Source organism: Psammomys obesus, unplaced genomic scaffold (assembly GCF_907164565.1).
Source record: "Psammomys obesus unplaced genomic scaffold, mPsaObe1.curated_primary_1811, whole genome shotgun sequence".
NCBI lineage: Eukaryota > Metazoa > Chordata > Mammalia > Rodentia > Muridae > Psammomys > Psammomys obesus.
The window spans coordinates 471,758-492,182 of record NW_026590511.1 but is presented as its reverse complement, the minus strand read 5'-3'; the positions used below and the strand labels follow the sequence as shown (position 1 = coordinate 492,182).

General features: G+C 57.5%; 2 protein-coding genes and 1 non-coding gene across 5 annotated transcripts in view; 2 read left to right on the top strand and 1 right to left on the bottom strand.

Moving 5' to 3' along the window:
• The window catches only part of R3hdm4 (R3H domain containing 4), a 7,072-nt gene extending 476 nt beyond the window's left edge, over positions 1-6,596 (top strand). The window contains exons 2-8 of the mRNA XM_055607719.1: positions 3,398-3,549; positions 3,703-3,827; positions 3,993-4,113; positions 4,338-4,423; positions 4,691-4,776; positions 4,855-4,910; positions 5,685-6,596. Coding sequence (XP_055463694.1) covers positions 3,398-3,549; positions 3,703-3,827; positions 3,993-4,113; positions 4,338-4,423; positions 4,691-4,776; positions 4,855-4,910; positions 5,685-5,785 — 727 coding nt within the window. The 3' untranslated portion in view covers positions 5,786-6,596. The remainder of the gene's footprint in view (positions 1-3,397; positions 3,550-3,702; positions 3,828-3,992; positions 4,114-4,337; positions 4,424-4,690; positions 4,777-4,854; positions 4,911-5,684) is intronic.
• An 838-nt stretch (positions 6,597-7,434) lies between these two features.
• LOC129677199 (U6 spliceosomal RNA) lies at positions 7,435-7,541 on the bottom strand. The gene has a single exon (XR_008720179.1). It is a non-coding gene; the product is annotated as a U6 spliceosomal RNA (small nuclear RNA).
• Positions 7,542-7,802: 261 nt separating this feature from the next.
• Med16 (mediator complex subunit 16) lies at positions 7,803-19,676 on the top strand. 3 transcript variants are annotated; one of them, XM_055607823.1, is made up of 15 exons: positions 7,803-7,898; positions 8,704-8,869; positions 9,217-9,324; positions 9,479-9,648; positions 11,738-12,169; positions 12,668-12,773; positions 14,376-14,531; positions 15,152-15,360; positions 15,470-15,676; positions 16,168-16,378; positions 16,911-17,044; positions 17,561-17,753; positions 17,953-18,169; positions 18,933-19,016; positions 19,293-19,676. In XM_055607823.1, exons 1-15 carry the CDS (start codon positions 7,821-7,823, stop codon positions 19,417-19,419), a joined length of 2,598 nt encoding a protein of 865 aa, XP_055463798.1. In that variant the 5' UTR covers positions 7,803-7,820; the 3' UTR covers positions 19,420-19,676. The 3 variants fall into 3 exon arrangements, with proteins under 3 accessions (XP_055463798.1, XP_055463799.1, XP_055463800.1); XM_055607824.1 differs by lacking the exon at positions 7,803-7,898 and adding an exon at positions 8,177-8,512; XM_055607825.1 differs by lacking the exons at positions 7,803-7,898; positions 8,704-8,869; positions 9,217-9,324; positions 9,479-9,648 and adding an exon at positions 11,067-11,370.
• The last annotated feature ends 749 nt before the right edge of the window (positions 19,677-20,425 follow it).

Genomic DNA, 20,425 nt, shown 5'->3' with positions numbered 1-20,425 from the left:
CCTCCTCCTCCTCCTCCTCCTCCTCCTCAGGTTGGGCTCTCCTCTTCCTCCCCAGGCTGGGGTCTCTTCCTCTTCCTCCTCCTCCCCAGGTTGGGGTCTCCTCCTCCTCTTCTCTAGGCTGGGGCCTTCTCTTCCTCCTCCTCTCCAAGCTTGGGACTTCTCCTCCTCCTCCTCTTTCTCTTCCTCCTTCTCTTCCCCAGGCTGGGATCTCCTCCTCCTCCACCCCAGACTGGGGTCTCCTCCTCCTCTTTTCTAGGTTGGGGTCTTCTCCTCTTCCTCCCCAAGCTGGGGACTTCTCCTCTTTCTCCTCCGCCTCCCCTGGCTGGGGGTCTCCTCCTTCCCAGGCTGGGGTCTCCTCCTCCTCCTCTTCCTCTCCCCTCTGCCTCCTCCTCCCTGTCCTCCTCCCCAGTCTTCCTCACTGGATGTCCTCTGTCTCCTCCACCCACACCCCTTTCTCTGGCTGCTCACTCACAGACTCAGACCCCCGCTCTGGGCTTCTGTTAGGAGGGCTTGCTAACCCAGCTAAAGGCATTTAAGTTGATTCATCCCCTTCCTACCCCACTGGCTGAGGTGACACTGGACTGGAGGGCCAATGCCAATGGCATTTCCCAGCCACCCTCCGTGAGGTCACCGTTGCCTCCCCTTTCCTGGCAATGGTCACTCTTTGTGTCCCTGGGGTCAGTTCCCAAAGTGATGGGAGGTGGGGTGGCCTGGAGCGGCCAGTGTGCAGCCCTGGCCGAATGTGGCTACTGAGGAATTGAGGTCCTGTGACCAATGGCCCTGTGTCATCTGCCCTGACACCTTTGTGGGGTCAAGAGCTGGCTTTGCCTCCTGGCCAGGTTGCTGGGTCTTTCTGTGTCTCGGTTTCTGTGAATGGGCGTGGAAAGTGGTCTCTTAGACTCAGGGCAGGGGAGCAAAGCTCTTCCCCATGCTGACCAGCAAGCTAAGGTTCTATTTGATGTACCTTTGGGTGTTGGCTTTTTTTTTTTAATTTATTTAATTTTTAAAAAACATTTTATCTTAATGTATACACGGGCATTTTGCTTTCACCTTTGGGTATGTACCATACATGGGGACATACATGTATGAACATACATGGGTCTGCACCATGTATGTGCTCGAGCCTGCAGAGGTCACATGACTCCTGGAGTTACAGGCAAGTGTGAGCCACCAGGTGCTGGCTCCTGCAGGCAGACAGAGCGGTAACCACTGTGTTGTCTCCCGGTTCGTGTTTTGTTTGTTTTGACTCAGGGTCTCACGTAGCTCAGGCTGGCCCCAATCTCTCTGTGTGTAGTTGAGGATGACCTTGAGCTCCCGATCTTCCTGCCTCAGCCTCCTGGGACCACACCTAGCGACGATGAATGTGGCTCTACTGTAAACGAGTTTGCGATTTAGTGAATTACTTCCCTTCAGGGCCTCGCCCAGGTGTCCACCTGCCTGGGTGTTGGGGCCCTTGCGTCACCTCCGCCCTGCTTCCTGTTGGGGAAGTGGTTCTCTGCCTTTCCGGGAGTGTTTGCCAAAGAAGGTGTGCTTGTATCCAGGGTGCGTGTTGGTGAGCCGGGGTCCCATTACCCAACCAGCAGGGTGCAAGAAAGGCCTGTTCCCCAAACCCCACGCACTTGGCACCGTCTGCTTTGTGGCCTGGCCGTTCCTCACAGGTGCTGGTCACATTCTGAGGAGGCAGACGCCACCTGTGCGGCCTCAGCTTCACTGTCTGTAAAGTGGCCTGGTTATGGGGAAAGGAATGCTCCTTCATTCAGCCAGCCTCTTGGAGTCCCATTGCTTGCGAACTGCCTGCTGGACACTTGTGGGGTTCAGTGAGCAGGGGTTAAGGAGTAAACAACTCAGACCAGCTGGTTCACAGTTGGCATAGCAGTGAGAAGTACTGATTGGACGGGCTGGGCCACCTTCCAGGAGGTGACATTTGGACAGAAACCAGAATCAAGCAGAACCAGGAGAGGCGTTGGCGACAGAGGTGCCAAGGCTCAGGGGCATGACAAGTTTGGTGTCTTTGTTTTGTTTTGAAGACAGGGTTTCTCTGTGAGGCCTCGACTGTCCTGGCATTGCTTTCTATAGACCACGGCTGGCCTTTAATTTACAGTAATCCGCCTGCCTCTGTCTCCTCCAGCGCTGGGATTGAAGGCATGTGAGGGGCATAACAGGCTTGAATTCAGGCAGCGGTTCTGTTTCCTGGAGCCCTTGGGGTTTCCCAGGGGATGGTGACATCCCCAAAGCCCTTTGAATGGAGCACAACTCCGTTCTATAATACCCACACAACATGTGCTGTAATACCAGGCCAAGGAGTGTCGAGGGCTCACACTTGGGAGCCGTGGCTGGCACCAGAGCAGGGCCATGGCCAGCCTGGTGGGCTCTGGCCTGAGTGGGCTTAGCCGTCCAAACTGGGACGCAGGGTCACAACTGTCCTTGTAGCCAGAAGGCTGCTCGGAACTCCCTTTTATTGCTGTGTCTGTCTGTCCTTTCCGCAAGACAGCTGTGGTTTGTTATCAGCCTGCCCCAGCTGCAGGGGTGGAGCTCTGAAGGCCGGGGTTGAAGCTAGAGCAGAAGTGGTCCAGCCTCGGACCTCAGAGCTGATGCAACACTGAATGTTTGTCTGGGACCGGTAGAATGTTTGGGGCTGGCCTCACCTCAGGCCTCACCCTGCTCAGGGAAGGATGTAGAGGTTAAGGGCTGACTCCCCCGCCTTGGGGAGGGAATCCCCAGGTCCACAGTGACCTTCGACCTTCGAAGTGCAGCGGGCTGGTGGCCTGAGATGGGTGAAGGGGCCCACCCCACCAGAGCCGGGGGAGGCAGACGGGAGGCGTGGCCTTTGGGAGCACGCTGCTCTCCCCAGCGCGGCCAAAGGGCTCCCCAAGCCTACTGTCTCCCTGTAGCTCTTGTCCTCCCCTGCCAAGCAAGCGCCTGGCTTCCTGGGCACCCAGCTCATCCCGGGATTACTACGGTTTTCGGGAGCTGGGCAGTTAGCTCTGAGACAGGCTACCGGCTCCTGGGCGCGATTAGCTGGACCCCTTTTAGCTTCCAGGAAGCCAGCAGATCCTGAGTCCCTGTCGGGTGCTGTCACCTTGAGACCCTGTGGCTCCTTTTTGGCTTACAGGTCATGGGGCAGAAGGTCCCCTTCCATAGGGTTAGCGTCCGACCCCTGGGGTGCACAAGGACCTTGATGTCTTGTGGCTTGAATCTGGAGTTGGGAGTGATGGGGGGGGGAGACCACTGCTCTTCTGGGGGACTAGGACCCGTGCCCTCCAGTCTTGGAGCCTCAGTTTACCCATCGTGCATCATAACTTGAGTCTTGAGGTGGGGGTGGGGGAAAAGCCTCTTATTGCCAGGGAGACGGAGCAGGCCTGTTCTTGGCCCTGATGACCTCTTCACCTGGCTACAGGTCTCTTCCTGACTGCCTGCCCATCAGCGGCTCACAAGTGAAGAGGGTTTCCTCTTCCAGACGTAAGCAACATTTTATCAACCAGGCTGTGCGGAATTCGGACCTGGTGCCCAAAGCCAAGGGACGGAAGAGTCTGCAGCGCTTGGAAAACAGTAAGCAGGGTGCACAGGAGTTCAGCGCGTCAGGGAGAGGTAGATGGGGCTCTAGACTGGATGGGTTAAAATGAAAAGAAAACAGAACTTGGGCCGGTGGAAGTGAGTTGGGACCCAAACACGGCCTCAACCTACAAATCTGTTTCCTGCCAGCCCGGTACCTCCTCACGCTGCTCGAGACCGCCGGGGGCCCTCCTGGGCTGGAAGATGGGGACCTGACTCCTCCCGCAGCACCCGGTATCTTTGCAGAGGCCTGCAGCAATGCTACCTATGTGGAGGTGAGACCCTGGGAGTCTCTGCAGCCCCTCCCCAGTTCCAGCGTTCAGCTTGGGACCCGCGCCTGTGAGCCGGGGCAGATGGGCGCCTGTGCCTTGAGTGTCCAGTTATCAAGTGGAGAGACAGACCCAGGGGCCCCAGGGCGAGCCTCCATCCCTGTCTTCCAGGTCTGGAATGATTTTATGAACCGATCCGGGGAGGAGCAAGAGCGAGTGCTCCGCTATCTGGAGGATGAGGGCCAGGGCAAGAGGAGGCGCGGGCCTGGCCGTGGGGAGGACCGGCGGAGAGGTGGGGCCTGGCTGGGGGCGTGCCCGTGTGGGCGGGGCCAGTCGCCCTGTTGTCCTGGGGACAGGGCCAAGCTACAGAGGGGCAGAGCCTTGGGGGTGCGAAACTCCTTGGTCACCTTGGTGGGCAAAGGGAAGGGATGAAGGTAGGGTTCCCTGGTGGGTGTGGCTAGGCTGTGGGCGGGCCCCGAGCTCACCCCAGGCCTCCCCCCCTTGCCACCTTCACAGAGGACCCGGCCTTCACACCCCATGAGTGCTTCAGGCGCATCAGCCGTCGCCTGCGCTCCGTGCTCAAGCGTAGCCGAATCCCGATGGTCAGTGCCCCATCTTCCTCGAAGCCTGGCCTTTCCATGTCCCCATTCTGAGTTGGTGAAGAGGTGACAGGAGCCCCCGGGAGAGGGGCAGGTGGTGCGCTGGTTAGGAGGAGGAGGATGGGGTAATGGCAGGGGTTGCCGCAGAGTGTATAAGAGTTTGACCAGAGGCAGGTCCGGTCATGTGGTGTTCAGGTGCCTGACACTGTCAGATACTCTAAGGCACTTAGTGGGGATTTTGTGACCCCCTCAGCTCTTCCTATCCCACAGGAAACCCTGGAGAGCTGGGAGGAACGGCTTCTGGCCTTCTTCTCGGTGTCACCCCAGGCTGTGTACACCGCCATGCTGGACAACAGGTACAGGGGCTGAGGAGAGGGGACGGCATGCCCTCCTCTCCCGCCCTGGCTCAGCCCCTCATGTCCCTTCCTCCCCAGCTTTGAGAGGCTCCTGCTTCATGCTGTCTGCCAGTACATGGACCTCATCTCAGCCAGTGAGTGCCACTCCCCTCCGCCACCCCTTCATCCCCTTCATCCCCTTCATCCTGAGGAAGTGGCGGGGGGGGGGGGGGGTCCGGCCCTGGGGCCCTGGGTTATATTTAACTCATGAAGAGTAGTATGGGATTCTGGGGGCCAGACACCCTCCATTCACAGCTCCAGGGGAGGGAGCAAAGTGAGGTTGTTAAAGCCTGGAGGTGAGGAGCTTCTATCCCCAACCTGAAGAAGAAAAGGAGACAGGTGCCCCGTGTCCAGTAAGAGCCCAGTTCCCAGAACATAGGTCTTCGTCCTCCATTTTCCGTCTTCACAGGGCGGCTGTTTCTAATGATGGTTGTGGGCCCTCAGTGGCTCCAGCTGTCCCTCTGCGTCTTCCCTTTCCTTGCACCTGTCTCTGCCTCCTGTGGAGTTGCTGTGGTTTCCATGGCAACCCTTGGGATTGGTCCCTCTGGTTTCCCACCGTGGGGGATGCTGCAGCTTCCACACCTGCCTGTATTCTCACACACCTGAGAGCTGGGAGGGGTTGAGGGGTTTCTCTGTGGGGATTGAGTTTTGATCTAGGTGAAATGGGAGCCCTATAGACAGAGTCTCAGCTCATGGCTAGCCTCACCCAGTTTCTTTTGTTGTCTAGACAGGGTCTCGGGTGTAGCCAAGGCTGGCCTCCCCTCCAGTATGTGTATAGCCAAGGATGGCCTTGAACTCCTGACCCTCCAGCCCCCCAGGCCTCGTGCTAATACTCCCAGCTCCTCCAGTCCTCAATGGCTTGTCCACAGGTGCTGACCTGGAGGGCCGGAGGCAGATGAAGGTCAGCAACCGTCACCTGGACTTCCTGCCTCCAGAGCTTCTGCTGTCTGCCTACCTGGACCAGCAGTGACGGCGGAGGCCCCGCCTGCCGACTCGCCTAGCCCAGACTCCAACATCTGCTGATAATAATCTTCTACAGTGTCAGAGTCTGAATACCACCCCTGCCCCTTCGCGTCCCCGCTCACACAGGACGGCCCTATAGCTCCCTACCCTGGTACCTGTAAATCTGGGTGGGGAGACCTGACCCGGGCCTTTCCATGCGTTTGTTTTCCTGTGTTTGGCTTTCTTTGTCCCAGTCTGAAGCTCAGGCGAGGAGAAGCGGACTCTTTTCTTTTACCCTCCTAATCACTTTTAATGAATTTGGCATGTTTTGGGGAAGATTTGTTTTAATTTCTCTTTTAAAGTGGGGAGGCACTACCCAAACACCTAGCGCCATCCAGTCGTGGGCTCTGATGTGAGCCCTGCCTGAGCCCTCCAGGTCTCAGCTCTGATGGGGGTGGCGGGGCCTCTCTAGGACTCTGCTCATCTCCCAGGGCTCTTTGTTGTGTGCGTGTGTGCCCAGCAAACCTGGACAAGCTGTGTATCAAGCGCTGACTCTAAGCTTTTCTTTATGATGTGTGTGTCATGTCCCCTGCTCCCTGGGCCCTGCCTGCCTTTCAGATCGCCCCTGCCCCTCCCCTCCCTCCGAATACCAGGGGTCCAGGACTTCCAGCCAGAAGCCTCTGACCTTGTGGGCCCTGTTCCCTTCCCCTGTCCCCTCTGCTGCCCGGCATTGCTGTGGTCACTGCAGAGGCCTTATGGCCCTCCCTGTCCTTCCCCTCGTGGGATTCTTTGTGCTTGGGGGAAAAGGGACACTTTTAATAAAGCCTTGGTGCTCAGGCTGTGTGCTTGTCTTTGGCTTTGGTTGGGGTGGGTCACTGCGGGCTGGAGGTCTGGACATGGGGGAACCTCCAGTCTTGGTGCATTTATTTTATTTTGTCTTTATTTATTTATTTAATTTTATTTTGAGACACAGATTATCTGTGTAGCCCTGGCCTGAATTTGTCGACCAGGCTGGCCTCGAACTCAGGATTAAAGGAGTGCAGCACCCTGCCTGGCTGTTAGTTCATTTAAAATGTGTAAAACGCATAAAGATGGCTGTGGCTCGGGGAGAGCAATTGCAGTGGCACTTTTTTTTTTTTTTTTTTTTTTTTTTGGTTATTGGAGACAAGGTTTCTCTGTGTAGCCCTGGCAGTCCTGGACTGACTTTGTAGACCAGGCTGGCCTCCAACTCACTGCGATCCTCCTGCCTCTGCCTCTCCGAGTGCTGAGATTTAATGTTCCTCACCACAACCAGCTTTTGGTGTTGGACATCTTTGATCCCAGTACTTGGGAGCCAGAGGCTGGTGGGTGTCTGTGAGTTCAGGGCCAGGTGCTCTACATAGCCAGGGCCAAACAGGGAGACCCTGCCTCAAACAGACACGCCACTCGCCAGCAAAGTTGTTCAGCGGGTTAAGGGGCTTGCCAAGCTTGACCTGCGGAAGGAAAGAACCAGCTCAGTGTCCTCTCACCTGCACCCGTGGACCCTCCAGCGTGCACCCCCCCACCCATGGGTTCCATCCAGCGTGTGGGCACGCTGAAGCTGTGACAGGAGCATCTCAACGTGAGGCCAACCTGAGCCCTCGTCCCAAAGACCAAAAGGGAAATGGGACGCACACCTCAGTTTCTTTTGGGGGGAGACAAAATATGGAACGCTTCACGAATTTGCGTGTCATCCTTGCGCAGGGGCCATGCTAATCTTCTCTGTATCGTTCCAATTTTAGTATATGTGCTGCCGAAGCGAGCACAAACCTCTGGCTTGTCCGAGCAGTATTTATAGTCTCAAGATTCACTCTCATTTGGGTTAGGGTGACTTTTTAAATGTGATTACTTTTAGCCTTTTTCTTATTTAAAACTAAACCTATCATGTAAGATGTAGCCAGTGATCAGAAATGGCAGATAACTTGTCTTTTATCAACGTAGAGCCGCAACTTTTACTCGGAATTATTTTATGCAAATTAACCGGGGTAGGGGCGGGGCCTGAGTTCTCCCAGAAGTCTGTGCGAGGTGCCGGCGCGGGCCCAGTGATGGCGGCGCCGGATCCCGGACGTTGGGGCGAGTGTGGATCGAGGCCGCCCGGCCGACTGGGCGCTCGGGGAGGACAGGTCAGTGCGGGTCGCGGGACGCGTGGCCGGAGCGCTTCGGGCGTCGCCGCGCGCGGAAGGCCAAGGGGCGGAGCCTTGCGGGGTCAGAGGGCGGGCCTGGGAACAAAGCTTCCTGGGTAGCGGCCCGTGTGGGTGGGGCTTGGTTAGGACCGGAGCTTGTGGAGCAGCCTGAGGAGGCTAGGCTGAGGAGGGGGCGTGGTCTGAGGGGCTAAGAACCCCCCGGGGGGCGTGGTCTGGGTCAGACGTTAACGGAGGGGCGGAGCGTGAGGAAATGAGCCTACTGGAGAGGAGCGTGTCCTAGGGAGCAGAGTCTGAGGGGAGTCGGGGGTTGGGGATGCTGTTCTGAGGCGGAGGGAGGCGGGCGATGGCCTGATAATCACAAACTGAGGAGAGAAGCAGGGCCTGAAGCTGATGGGTGGTTTGGAGGCGGAGCTTGGGTGCTTGGACGGTGTGGGTGGAGCTTTACGAACTTGGGCGGGGCGTGGCAAAGGTGCTTGGAGTGTATGTTAGGACTCAGGCTTTGGGTCTAGGGCGCAGCCTTGGGGTGGGCCTAATGGGCCGGGGGCGGGGCATAGGGACTGAACTTGGAGTGTAAATTGACGCCGACTGAAGAGGTACAGGTGGACCTAGTTCCGTGTGTGAAATTAGTGTTCGGAGGCTGAGATCTGGGTGGGTGATAGGTGGGGTTGACCTCAGGCCGGGCATCATGGAATTTAAAGCAGGGCTCGGGCTTCAAGGCCTGGAGAACATTGTAGACCCGCTTTAGCTGGGCGCTGCTATAGAGTGGTGCCTCCCTGTTCCCCAGGAGCCAGGGAGCGTGCTGGGTGCGGTGGGCATGATGGACCTCGCCTATGTGTGCGAGTGGGAGAAGTGGGCCAAGAGCACGTACTGCCCGTCGCTGCCCCTGGCCTGCGCCTGGTCCTGCAGGAACCTCATCGCCTTCACCACAGACCTACGCAACGATGACCAGGGTGAGCCTGAGCCGGGGCCCTCCTCACCTGGCTGGGACCTGGGGGTGGACACCGAGTAGGTGGGCCGTGCCAGGTGTGGCCCGACTGGGCCTCAGATTTCCGGGCGAAATGTGGCCCAGTTTGAGAAGCTCACGGTGGCAGCTCAGGCTCTCTGATGCCAGTTAGAGGGTGGCCACACGCTGGCACCGTCCTGCAGCTCCGGCGCTAGTGCCCCCAGGAGAGACATTGTGGCTGCATTCTCCCGGTATTGGCAGCGTGGGGGAACTCAGAGGAAGAGGTGAACTAGGGATGGGAACCATGGGCTGCGGTGAGCCACCCCGACCTCACCTGTCCCCTTTCCGCTGCAGACCTGACACACATGATCCATATCCTGGACACAGAACACCCCTGGGAAGTGCACTCCATCCCCTCTGGCCACAGCGAGGCCATCACCTGCCTGGAGTGGGACCAGTCAGGTGAGGCCACGAAGTTTGCTCTCAGTCCAGAGCTCTCCGCAGAGTGGGCTGCCTTCCTTGGTCATCAGTTCTGAGTCCAGAGCCAGGGGCCAGCCACTCCACTCAGTGGGAGTCCTGAGTGGGGCAGGGCTCCAGACACAGCTGTCCCCCTCAGGGTCCCGGCTCCTGTCAGCTGACGCCGATGGACAGATCAAATGTTGGAGCATGGCGGACCACCTGGCCAACAGCTGGGAGAGCTCAGTGGGCAGCCAGGTGGAGGGGGACCCCATCGTGGCATTGTCCTGGCTACACAATGGTGTCAAGCTAGCACTACACGTGGAGAAGGTGAGGTACCCCCTGAGGGGACTGAGGGACAGATGGGATGGAGCTGAGAGCAGCCAGACTGCCCCTTCCTTGCTGTCATCAGCACCTCAGTGTGGATTACCTGTCAGTCAGTAGCTGCCCTCATGAGCCCTGTGACCCGAGCCTCCCCTTGTGCTGATGGTCCCTCTACAGCGAATCCGTTTAACACATGGTGGCATTTTCAGTGGCTTCCTATCTTACAGATGGCTGCTCTTTAACCAGCCAGGGGCTGCTGTCCTCAGGCCTCAGGCTATCTTGATTAGTGATGACCCAGAATTCCCCTGCCCATCTACATTCTGAGTTCAGCCAGTTAGGCGCAGGGACAGAGTTGGGCACAGGCATCTGGAGGGGCAGTGGGAGCCCCCGTGAGGAAGGAGGCAGAGCCAGGCCTTCTTTCGTGATGGCTACAGGCGTTTGGACCTGTAGGTGGCCACACTGCCTGCCTCCCACCCAGGAGGCTACACAGGCCTCCAGGCCTTCCAGGCCTGCCAGGGCTACACAGTGACACTGGCAAATTTAATGTAGGAGACAGAGAGATGAATCAGTGGTTAGAGCATGGCTGCTCCTGCTGAGGACCTGGGTTACGTTCCCAGGACCCACAGGGTGGCTCACAACCACCTGTGACTCCAGCTCCAGGGGGCCCAATGCCCCCTTCTGACATCCACAGATATCTCACTATGTGGTACCCCTATGTATAGCCAGGGAAACACTCAAACACAAGATAATAAGTAAATCTCTTTTTTTGTTCCAGTTTTTCAAGACAGGGCTTATCTGTGTAGCCCTGGCTGTCCTGGGTATAGTGGTGCACTCCTTTAATCCTAGCCCTTGGGAGGCAGAGGCATGTGGATCTCTTGAGTTCGAGGCCAGCCTGGTCTGTAAAAGATATTTAAATTTTGGAGGGCCACCTTCTCCTTCTTCTCTTCTTTTTCTTTCTTTTTAAAAAAAATTTTTTTTTCGAGACAGGGTTTCTCTTGTGTAGTCCTGGCTGGCCTGGACTCATTTTGTAGACAAGCCTGGGATTAAAGGTGTACACCACCAACCTTGGCCCTTGGGGGGCCTTTTCTAATTACCCATTCTAACTCTCAAATAAATGACACAGAGACTTATTAGATATATTAATAAGCTTTAGGATCAATGGCTGGGCAGATACAGTTAATTCTAGTCTCTCTGCTAGTCTGGTTACTTCCCAGCTGTATGCCCTAAGTTACTTGCTATATTGGTCCTGCCTGGGTCGCTTCTGCTCCATCAGTGTATGTCCTTTCTCTGCCTCCTCTTCTCTTTTTCTCTCCCTCTGTTCCCTACCTCAGATTCCCGGACTGGGAATGGAAGTCCAACCTTCCTACCTTCTCCGTCCAGTCATTGGATCCTCTGCTTTTCTTAAGTTAACCAGTCAAAGATAATTGAGGAGCAATGTTTATACAACATGACAATGCCCATAACGTGGACTGCAACCAGATTTCAGGGCACAGAAATCAGCGTCTGAATACACAGCGCACCAGACCAACCCCCAACACCAGTCTACAGAGCAAGTTCCAAGATAGCCAGGGCTACACAGAGAAGCCCTGTCTTGAAACACCAAAACAAAGTTTTATTGAGCTGGTCATGATAGTCTATGCTTATCATCCCAGCACTTGGAAGGCTGAGGCAGGAGGATCATAAATGTTAGTCCAGCCTGGGCTATATAACCTGATTCAAACAAACAAGGTGTGTTTTGTATTTAACTTATACCAATCTGTAAATACAGGCTATAAGGACAGGAGTAGTTGGTACTAAGGCAGCACTCCATAGGAAATGCAAGCTGTCCCATCTGCTCTTCTGTGAAGTTTTGGTGGCACCACAGCCTGTCTTACTGCCTCTACTACAGAGGCAGAGACGGAGCCATGAGGTCACAGCAGAGAAACTGAAAGGACCAAGTTTGACCCCTGAGAAAAATGTCATTGCTTGAGTGTTACAGAAGAGAAGGCTGAGACTGGAGGCCAGTACTCTTGCCACATTGTTGCTCTGTGCTTGTGGGGTCAGGCCTAGAAGGCAGACCCCCCAAAAGCCCTTCCTCCCATCTCCCCCTCTGCAGTCGGGTGCCTCCAGCTTCGGGGAGAAGTTCTCACGCGTGAAGTTCTCTCCTTCACTCACACTGTTTGGTGGCAAGCCAATGGAGGGTTGGATTGCAGTGACAGTCAGTGGCCTGGTGACTGTGTCCCTGCTGAAGCCCAGTGGGCAAGTGCTGACGTCCACTGAGAGCCTGTGTCGGTTGCGAGGCCGGGTGGCCCTGGCCGACATCGCCTTCACAGGCGGTGGGAACATTGTGGTGGCTGCTGCAGACGGCAGCAGTGCATCACCCGTGAAGTTCTACAAGGTGTGTGTGAGCGTGGTGAGCGAGAAGTGCCGCATTGACACTGAGATCCTGCCCTCGCTGTTCATGCGCTGCACCACTGACCCCAACCGCAAGGACAGGTTCCCCGCCATCACACACCTCAAGTTCCTGGCGCGAGACATGTCTGAGCAGGTAAGCCGTGGCCTCCCCAGCTAGCCACGTCCTGTCCTGGGTTCGGAATCTGACAGGTCCCTCCTGGTCCCCATGGAGCATCTGTGCCCCACCCAGCCCAGCAGCTAGACTCTGCATCCCTTGGTTTATGGCCCCTTCCTCCATCTTAGAGCTGACACAGTGTCTCCCATTCTCTCTGCCTCTTACTCTCCTGCCTCACAACCCACCGTAAAGCTAGGCTCTGGATGATTCAGGAAAGCCCCCAGCTCAGGTTCTCAGCCTGAGTCTCTCCCTACTTCCGTCTCCCACAGAAGGTGGCCTGTCTTAAAGCTCCCACTCCACTGGCAGCGGGTCACCTGGGTGACCACTGCATTTGTAAGGCCAGGAGACTCCACACCTCCTGAAAGTCCTGGCATATTTGTGCTGACGGTCCTCGTGGAGCTGTCACTGGAGGAAGCCAAGGGGACATGGGCAGTGGGTGCCCCAGGAGACAGCCACCTTACCAAGCCCTGCCCGTAGGTGCTGCTGTGTGCGTCCAGCCAGACCAGCAGCCTGGTGGAGTGCTGGTCCCTCCGGAAGGAGGGCCTGCCTGTCAACAACATCTTCCAGCAGATCTCGCCCGTGGGTGAGTCGCCCGGCCTTCCGCACTCAGGGAAGTGCAGGCCTCGCTTGAGCTCTGGGAGCCACTGGCAGGCTCCAGGCTGTTGGGATTTGGCAGTTTGTTTTCAGACAGGGTGTCAACTATGTGTCCTCACTGGCCTTGAGTGCACAGAACTCCACCTGCCTCTACCTCCTGAGTCCTGGGATTAGCAGTGTGGCCCATGTTCCATCCATAGCCCCAGGAGGCTGTTGGCTTCCTGCCTACAGTGGGATGCTAGAGCTCCAGAGCCCTAGGATGACCTAGGACCTCTGGGATGAAGAAATGTCCTATGCAAAGGTCTGGGGCTAGGGGTCAGCTGAGCTGTCAGAAGGGCACCCACAGCCAAGGGAGACATTTTACTTTCATAGCCATGGAATCATCTAGAAACCCCAGTTAGAAAGGGGGCTGCAGTTGAACGGAGTGAGTGGTTTTACCCAGGCCACCCCACACCTGTAACCCTCTGCAGGTCTCCCCGACCCCCACCATTCTTGCTTACACTGCCCCAGGAGTAGCCACTGAGGCCGCCCTGCAGTTGCCCGGCTCAGCCCCTCATGACCTTCCCCAGCGCAGAAAGGAAGCGAGCCAGCAGGGGAAGGGGAGTGCTAATGGAGTCCCACCCCAGCACCCCCAAGGTTGTGGAGGTGGCTAGAGGACCTAATTGGCCTAATAGAGTTGTGTCAAGAGGCCTCTCCTGCAGTTCCAGTAAACTGCCATCATGGCCCGAGAGTAATTAAATGAGAATAGCATCCCTGCTGTGTTTCCTGAAGATGGCTGTGAGTCACCAGGCAACCTGGGTTCACTGGAGCTGGCAGGCAGGGTCCCCACACCCAAGCACCTGCACCTGCCTGCCACAGATACCCAGTGGGTGGTATCCAGGCTGAGACTGGTAACCATGGTTACGGAAACTGGCTGTGGTCAAGGCGGGGATGTGGCTATGATGCCCTGGACACAGCGGCTGGCTTCCACTGGCCACTGATTTCTAGTGTTCCTTTGTTAGTTCTTTTGTTTGATTTTTGAGAAGTCTGAGGCTCTGTAGCCCCCTGTGGCATCAGACTCCCAGCGGTCCTCCTGCCTCTCCTGAGCTAGGATGACATGCCTGCACTTCCCGCCTACCTCTGCTCTCAGTCCTTTGGGAGACAAACCATATGTCAGTGCCAGGAAGCCCTGACTGCTCTAACACTATGTGGTTTCTCCCTTGCTGGGGCTCCCTATGGGATCAGGACTGCTTTCAAGGATGGGGACTGACATACAGATAGCCGATCGAAGCCAGAGAGTTCAGGAGGGGCTAGCCCAGCGTGCATGGGCCTGGGGGTCCATCCCCAGCAGGGAATGATCTGGGCATGGTAGAGAATGCCCGTCATCCCAGCACCAAGGAGGCAGAGGCAGGAAGGTTCAAGGCTAGCATATAGAGAGCTGGGGCCAGCACAGGGTTCTACTGGTTCACGGCTCTTGTAACATCCAGGCCAACTGGCTGGGGGAGGGGTGTGCCTGGATTGGGACAGGAGTGGCCCTGCTGCCCTGAGTGCAGCTCATCTTTCTGTTGCACCCCTCCCACATGCTTCTCTTTTCCTGTCCCCAACTGTTCAGTTGGCGACAAACAGCCCATGATCCTCAAGTGGCGGATCCTGTCAGCCACCAACGACCTGGACCGGGTATCAGCAGTGGCGCTGCCCAAACTGCCCATCTCGCTCACCAACACTGACCTCAAGGTGGCCAGTGACACCCAGTTCTATCCCGGCCTTGGTATGTTAGGCCCAGGAGCAGGCAGCACAGCTCCTGGACCTGGGGGTTGGGGAGTGAATTCCAAGGGCTGTGGGCTCCTGGTCTCATGTCAGGATAAGTGTGGGCTGACCCCCCGAAACCAAGGGTACTAAAAGCTGCCAAAAATTAAAATAAAAAAGTGCATTCATTAACATGGAAGGACTTGCAGTGGATTAAGAAAAAGTTATATTTCTTAAGATGTACACAGCTTTAGCCAATTACTAGAAAGCTGTGCTCCTTTATATGTAAAGAGCTGTGGCAATGACAATGAGTTGGGGCATGGGGAGAATCCTTTTGCAGACAGATACATAATCACCAAGGTATATTACCTGTGGTCCAGGATTCAGATCCCTCCAGCTCCTGCCTATAAGTCAGTCAGGTGCCTCCTCCAGCCGCCTGTTCAGCTGTGAGGTGGGGTTGTCTCTGTGTGCCTGGGTCCTTATTTTCCTGTCTCCTCTATGTGGGGAGAAGGCATTAAAGGGGAGGTGGCAGAGCTGAGGACTCTAGGACGGAGCTTGGGGCGCCCTGAATCTTGAGGTCACGAAGAGACAGGGAGAGCATTTGCCCCCAACCCCACCCTGACTGCACACCCCGACCCCCAGGCCTGGCGCTGGCCTTCCAGGACGGCAGCGTGCACATGGTGCATAGGCTGTCGCTGCAGACCATGGCGGTGTTCTACAGCTCGGCCCCGCGCTCCCTGGACGAGCCTGCCCTGAAGCGCCCGCGGACCACCGGCCCCGCCGTGCACTTCAAGGCCATGCAGCTGTCCTGGACCTCGCTGGCCCTGGTGGGCATCGACAACCACGGGAAGGTGAGCGCCCCGACGGGGAGGGCCACGGAGGGGCCGTTGGGATGGGGAGGGGAGGGCAGGTTGAGGAGGGGAGGTCTGGGTCTCCCCACACACAGCCTCCACCCCCCAGCTCAGCATGCTGCGAATCTCTCCGTCCCTGGGCCACCCGCTGGAGCCCAAGCTGGCCCTGCAGCACCTGCTGTTCCTGCTGGAGTACTGCATGGTGACCGGCTACGACTGGTGGGACATCCTGCTGCACGTGCAGCCCGGCATGGTGCAGAGCCTGGTGGAGCGGCTGCACGAGGAGTACACGCGCCAGAAGCCTGCCCTGCAGCAGGTGGGGCGGGGCCTGAGCGGGTGGGCGGGGCCTCATGTAAACTGCCCCGCCCCTCTGTGGGCTTGTGGGTGGAGCCCAGGCGGCGCTATGTGGCTGACCTCAGAATCAGGGCAGGGGTGGGTTAGGGGTGCAAGCTTGTGGAGCCTTCACTCTAGAAGGAGGACCATGATTTGGGGGGGTGCAAAGCGATACCTTGCCTCAGAACTGCACAGTCAGGGAAATTGGGGAGCACATCAAAGCCCGTAGGGACTCATAACTGGCCACTGTCATCCTTGCTAATGAGTGTCCTCACAGTGCTGGGGAGGGGCACTCTACCCTCTGAGTCATAAAGAGGGAGGAAGCCCAGAGAAGTGACCACCTGCCGAGTGTCCCAGCACAGTGGCCCTTTCCCATAATTCCATGCTCTGGGAACGGAGTATCCCCAGGCCCTGGGCGCAAGCCCCTAGCCCATCAGGCCTTCCGCTCACGTCTGTGTCGGGCGTCATGCCCAGGTCCTCTCCACCCGAATCCTAGCCATGAAGGCCTCGCTGTGCAAGCTCTCGCCGTGCACGGTGGCCCGTGTGTGTGACTACCACACCAAGCTGTTCCTCATGGCCATCACGTCTACCCTCAAGTCGCTGCTGCGCCCACACTTTCTCAACACCCCTGACAAGAGCCCCGGGGACCGCCTGGCCGAGATCTGCACCAAGATCACCGATGTTGGTGGGTGTGCGGCTTCCCTGTCTGTGAGGGGGGAGGGTCATAGTGACTGTTAATCCCAAGCCAGCCCTTGAGGTGGGTGCTGGAAAGGCTCCCACTTCCAGACCTGAGCACTAGCTTTGGGCAGCCGTCCACGACCCTACTGTTCGTCGGTCTGAGTGCAACTTAGTGGCTGAGCACCTGTCCGGCATACACCAGATGTGGTGCTGCACAAAGATCAGAGGTTCAAAGTCATCCTTGGCTGCATAACAAGTTTAGCGGCCAGCCTGGGCTACATGAGATCCAGCCTTTATAAAAAAAACCAGACTGTTTCTTCCTGTGCTAGCTGAGATCTCACACGGCAGGTGCCTGAGCAGAAGTCAGGTGTCTTCCTTGTGCTGTGTGACATTCCTTCCTGCAGAGCTGTCCTGAATGAAGGTGGTTGAGGTCCACTATCCACTGCCCGGTGTGGGCAGCACCCTGCCCCAGGACCTGTGGGTGCTTCAGAGCCACAGTCTCCACCATGTTCCCTGAGCACCCCTCACTGTCCCCACAGACATAGACAAGGTCATGATCAACCTAAAGACTGAAGAGTTCGTCCTGGACATGAACATTCTGCAGGCGCTGCAGCAGCTGCTACAGTGGGTGGGAGACTTCGTGCTCTACCTCCTAGTCAGCCTGCCCAACCAGGTAGAGCCCGCCCCTCAGCACTGCCCCTCCTGGCCCTGGCCCCGGCCTTTAGTTTGGGGTGCTGTTCTCCACTGAGGCGGCACTCCACCACTCCTGTCTGTCTTGACTCCACCACTCCTGTCTGTCTTGACTCCACCACTCCTGTCTGTCTTGAGGATGTTCATGACCCCACTCCCCGAAAAGGGTGACTGCACCTCCCTGTCTGTCCCAAGTCAGCTGAGGCGTCTAGCCTTCCACAGCCTCCAGGCTGCAGGGTCGCAGGTCAAGCCCCTGCGGCTTGCCTGGGTCAGCCCCCACCAGGCCCCCAGGAGCATCGCAGAGACTGGACGGTTCCTTTTCTGAGCTGATCGTGGTCTGTAGGGCCCTGAACACAGCTCTGGTCTCCCTGACTCTGTGCCACCCATCTCCCCAGACCTCACCCAGGGTCCGAGGGTTAACTGGCGACTGGCCACACCCGCCCCTAGCAGCTCAGGGCTGCTCACACCCAGCCCTCACTTCCTGTGTCCCCACCCACAGGGCTCCCCCCTGAGGCCTGGCCACAGCTTCCTACGCGATGGGACCTCGCTGGGCATGCTGCGCGAGTTGATGGTGGTGATCCGAATCTGGGGCCTGCTGAAGCCCAGCTGCCTGCCGGTCTACACGGCCACTTCTGACACACAGGACAGCATGTCCCTGCTCTTCCGGCTGCTCACCAAGCTCTGGATGTGCTGTGAGGCGTCCCTCTGCTTATACCTCCCCCCCCAGCCCACCATTTCCCCAGCACTCGGCCTGAGCCCTGGACCTCAGGGTGCAGTCCCTAGTGCTCAGCCATCTGAGGGCAGAGCCCAAAGGAGGCGCAGTGGGTGCCATGTGGGTGGCACAGTAGCTCCTTGGGAAGGCTGCGCAGTGACCCTGTCCCCTCCCCACAGGCCGAGATGATGGCCCAGCCAGTGAGCCTGATGAGGGCTTGGTGGATGAATGCTGCCTGCTGCCCAGCCAGCTGCTGGTCCCCAATCTGGACTGGCTTCCTGCCAGCGACGGCCTGGTCAGCCGCCTGCAGCCCAAACAGCCCCTGCGCCTACGCTTCGGCAGGGCACCCACTCTGCCCAGCAACACCTCCACCCTGCAGCTGGATGGCATCACCAGGTGGGCAGCACCCAGCCATCCTTCCCCCACACCCTGACCAGCCCAGCAGCCCCTGGAGGTCTGTTTCACCATAGCTCTGCTCCCAGGTTCTCTCACACAGAGGCTCCAGCATCTTCCAAGGCCTGGAGTGTCCAATAATCAAGTTCTGTTTCATCAGGTCTCTGCATAAGAACTTGGCATTCAGCCTTTGCTGTGTGCACAGATGGTTTGTTTTGTTTGTTTGAGGCAGGGTTTCTCTGTGTAGCCCTGGCTGTCCTGGAACTCACTCCATAGACCAGGCTGGCCTCAACTCAGAGATCTGACTGCTTCTGAGATATTTGGTTTTTTGTTTCACGTGGTCTAGGCTGGCCCATACTCCCTGTGTGGGAAGGTGGCCTTGCACCCTGCTCCTCTGGCCTGCACCTCTAAGTTCACACCCTGCATGTAGAATTCATTTCTCCCACTGCTTTGCTGAGGCTGTAATGCAGCCTCATCTGGGCCAGGCCAGCTATCGCCCCTGAGATGAGCAATGCCCTAGTCTCAGGGTGTGCTGATAAAGGACTGCCCTGGCCATCACACAGTAAGGCCTTCACCCACCAACCCATGTTCAGCCATGTTTGGAGGGTTCTGGAAATGCTGGCCCTATCTTACCAGAAAAAAGCCATTGACTGCTGTTTTTACCATTGAGCCCAGGGTCACCAAGCAAAAGCCACCCTCTCCTGCACGGCTGGCATGGCCCTGTGGACACAGACCTCATACCCCCTCACTCCCATCTCATCCCCAGAGCTCCTGGCCAGCCCAAGATTGACCACCTCCGCAGGCTGCACCTCGGCGCCTACCCCACTGAGGAGTGCAAAGCCTGTACCAGGTGAGGGCTGCCGGCCAGGCTCGGGTCCCCTCTGCTTCCCTGCTAGGCCTCGCAGGCAAAGCCGAGATCTGCCGGCCCAGGCAGCTTGGGGAGGTCCTTCGTTGTGGCCTTGTGTGATGCCTAGGGTGGGTAGGCCAGGGTTTGGGGTCATACTGTCCCGCCTGGCTGGCATCGGCGCAGGCAACAATATTTCCGGAGACAAACAGCTATGTAGGGCAGAGGCAGGTGAGGTTGGTGGGAGGGTTAGGTGAGTGCCAACAGTCCCCTGTCCCCCAGGTGTGGCTGTGTCACCATGTTGAAGTCACCCAACAAGACAACTGCCGTGAAAGAGTGGGAACAGCGATGGATCAAGAACTGCCTGTGTGGCGGGCTGTGGAGGAGAGTGCCCCTCGGCTGCCCCTGACCACAGCCCGCTGTGCACAGCCAGGCTCTGAGCACGTGTGGGACGCGACCCTGCTGTCCTCACCGAGGCACTGCCACCACCCACAGCACGGGCACAAGGCACGTGGCTCCTCCAGGGCCCCAAGGAGCCGGGCTGTGTGTCTACCCTTTGAAAGGCCACTGTCCGTACAGCCCTGTGCAGGCCGGGGTGTCTGCCCCACTTTACCTTTTGGACCCACAGAAGGGGAGGCAGGCTGAGTAAAGTTCCTTTGTACAGCAGGCTTGTGCTGTCCCTGTGGCCCCCGCCACTGTGCCCACGCCCTGAGGCTCTGCTGAGGTACCCGCACGTGGACTCTGAGTGACTGCTGCCTCCCCAGCACCCTCCGTCTCCTGGGTTCTGCAGCCTCTGCTGTGGTCTCCAGGGGCCCTGCCTTCAAGCATCCACATCATGTGCCCCTGCAGCCCAGGTGGCCGAGCCAGGCCTCTTGGTTCTTGGTAACTGGTTTTGCTGTTTTCTCCCTGGCACCCTGTGGAGCTGACTGCAGGGCACACATGACCCAGCTGGGGGGCATCTAAGTCCTCGCTCCAGAGGATGGGCCCGGCTCCAAAGTAGCACACATTCAGCTGCTTTGTGGGTTCCTCTTTCTTCTGCCTTTCTCCACCCTGTCAGCCCCCAAACAGGAAACAAAGAATAGAAGAGAATGGGGTTGACGTTATCGACAGACTACTTCCTGGTGGTTGGGGCGTTGGGTTCCTTGGAACAAGTTTGATCGTTGCCATCCGGGTATCTAATTTCTTCTCGGCTACTTGACAAACTGTGACCAACAGCAAACAACCAACAACCCACAACCCTCAGGGCCCTAACATTCATGAACCCTCTGAAAGGTCCCCAGAATTCCAAAATCACGCCACCGCTAGAGCACGAGGCAAATTACAGTGGGCCGCTGTGCAACCTGAAGCAGCCGGCTCCTGGGACCCTCAATCCACAACACCTACGGGAAGCCAGGAGCTTGGCTTTGCTCTGCGTC

What these genes read in the sequence shown, in the direction of transcription:
- Med16 (XM_055607823.1), top strand. Translation starts at nt 7,821, where the DNA reads ATGGCGGCGCCGGATCCCGGACGTTGGGGCGAGTGTGGATCGAGGCCG. An exon ending in CCTACGCAACGATGACCAGG is followed by an intron (nt 8,870 to 9,216) that starts GTGAGCCTGAGC and finishes TTTCCGCTGCAG; the next exon opens with ACCTGACACACATGATCCAT. An exon ending in AGAAGCCTGCCCTGCAGCAG is followed by an intron (nt 15,677 to 16,167) that starts GTGGGGCGGGGC and finishes CGTCATGCCCAG; the next exon opens with GTCCTCTCCACCCGAATCCT.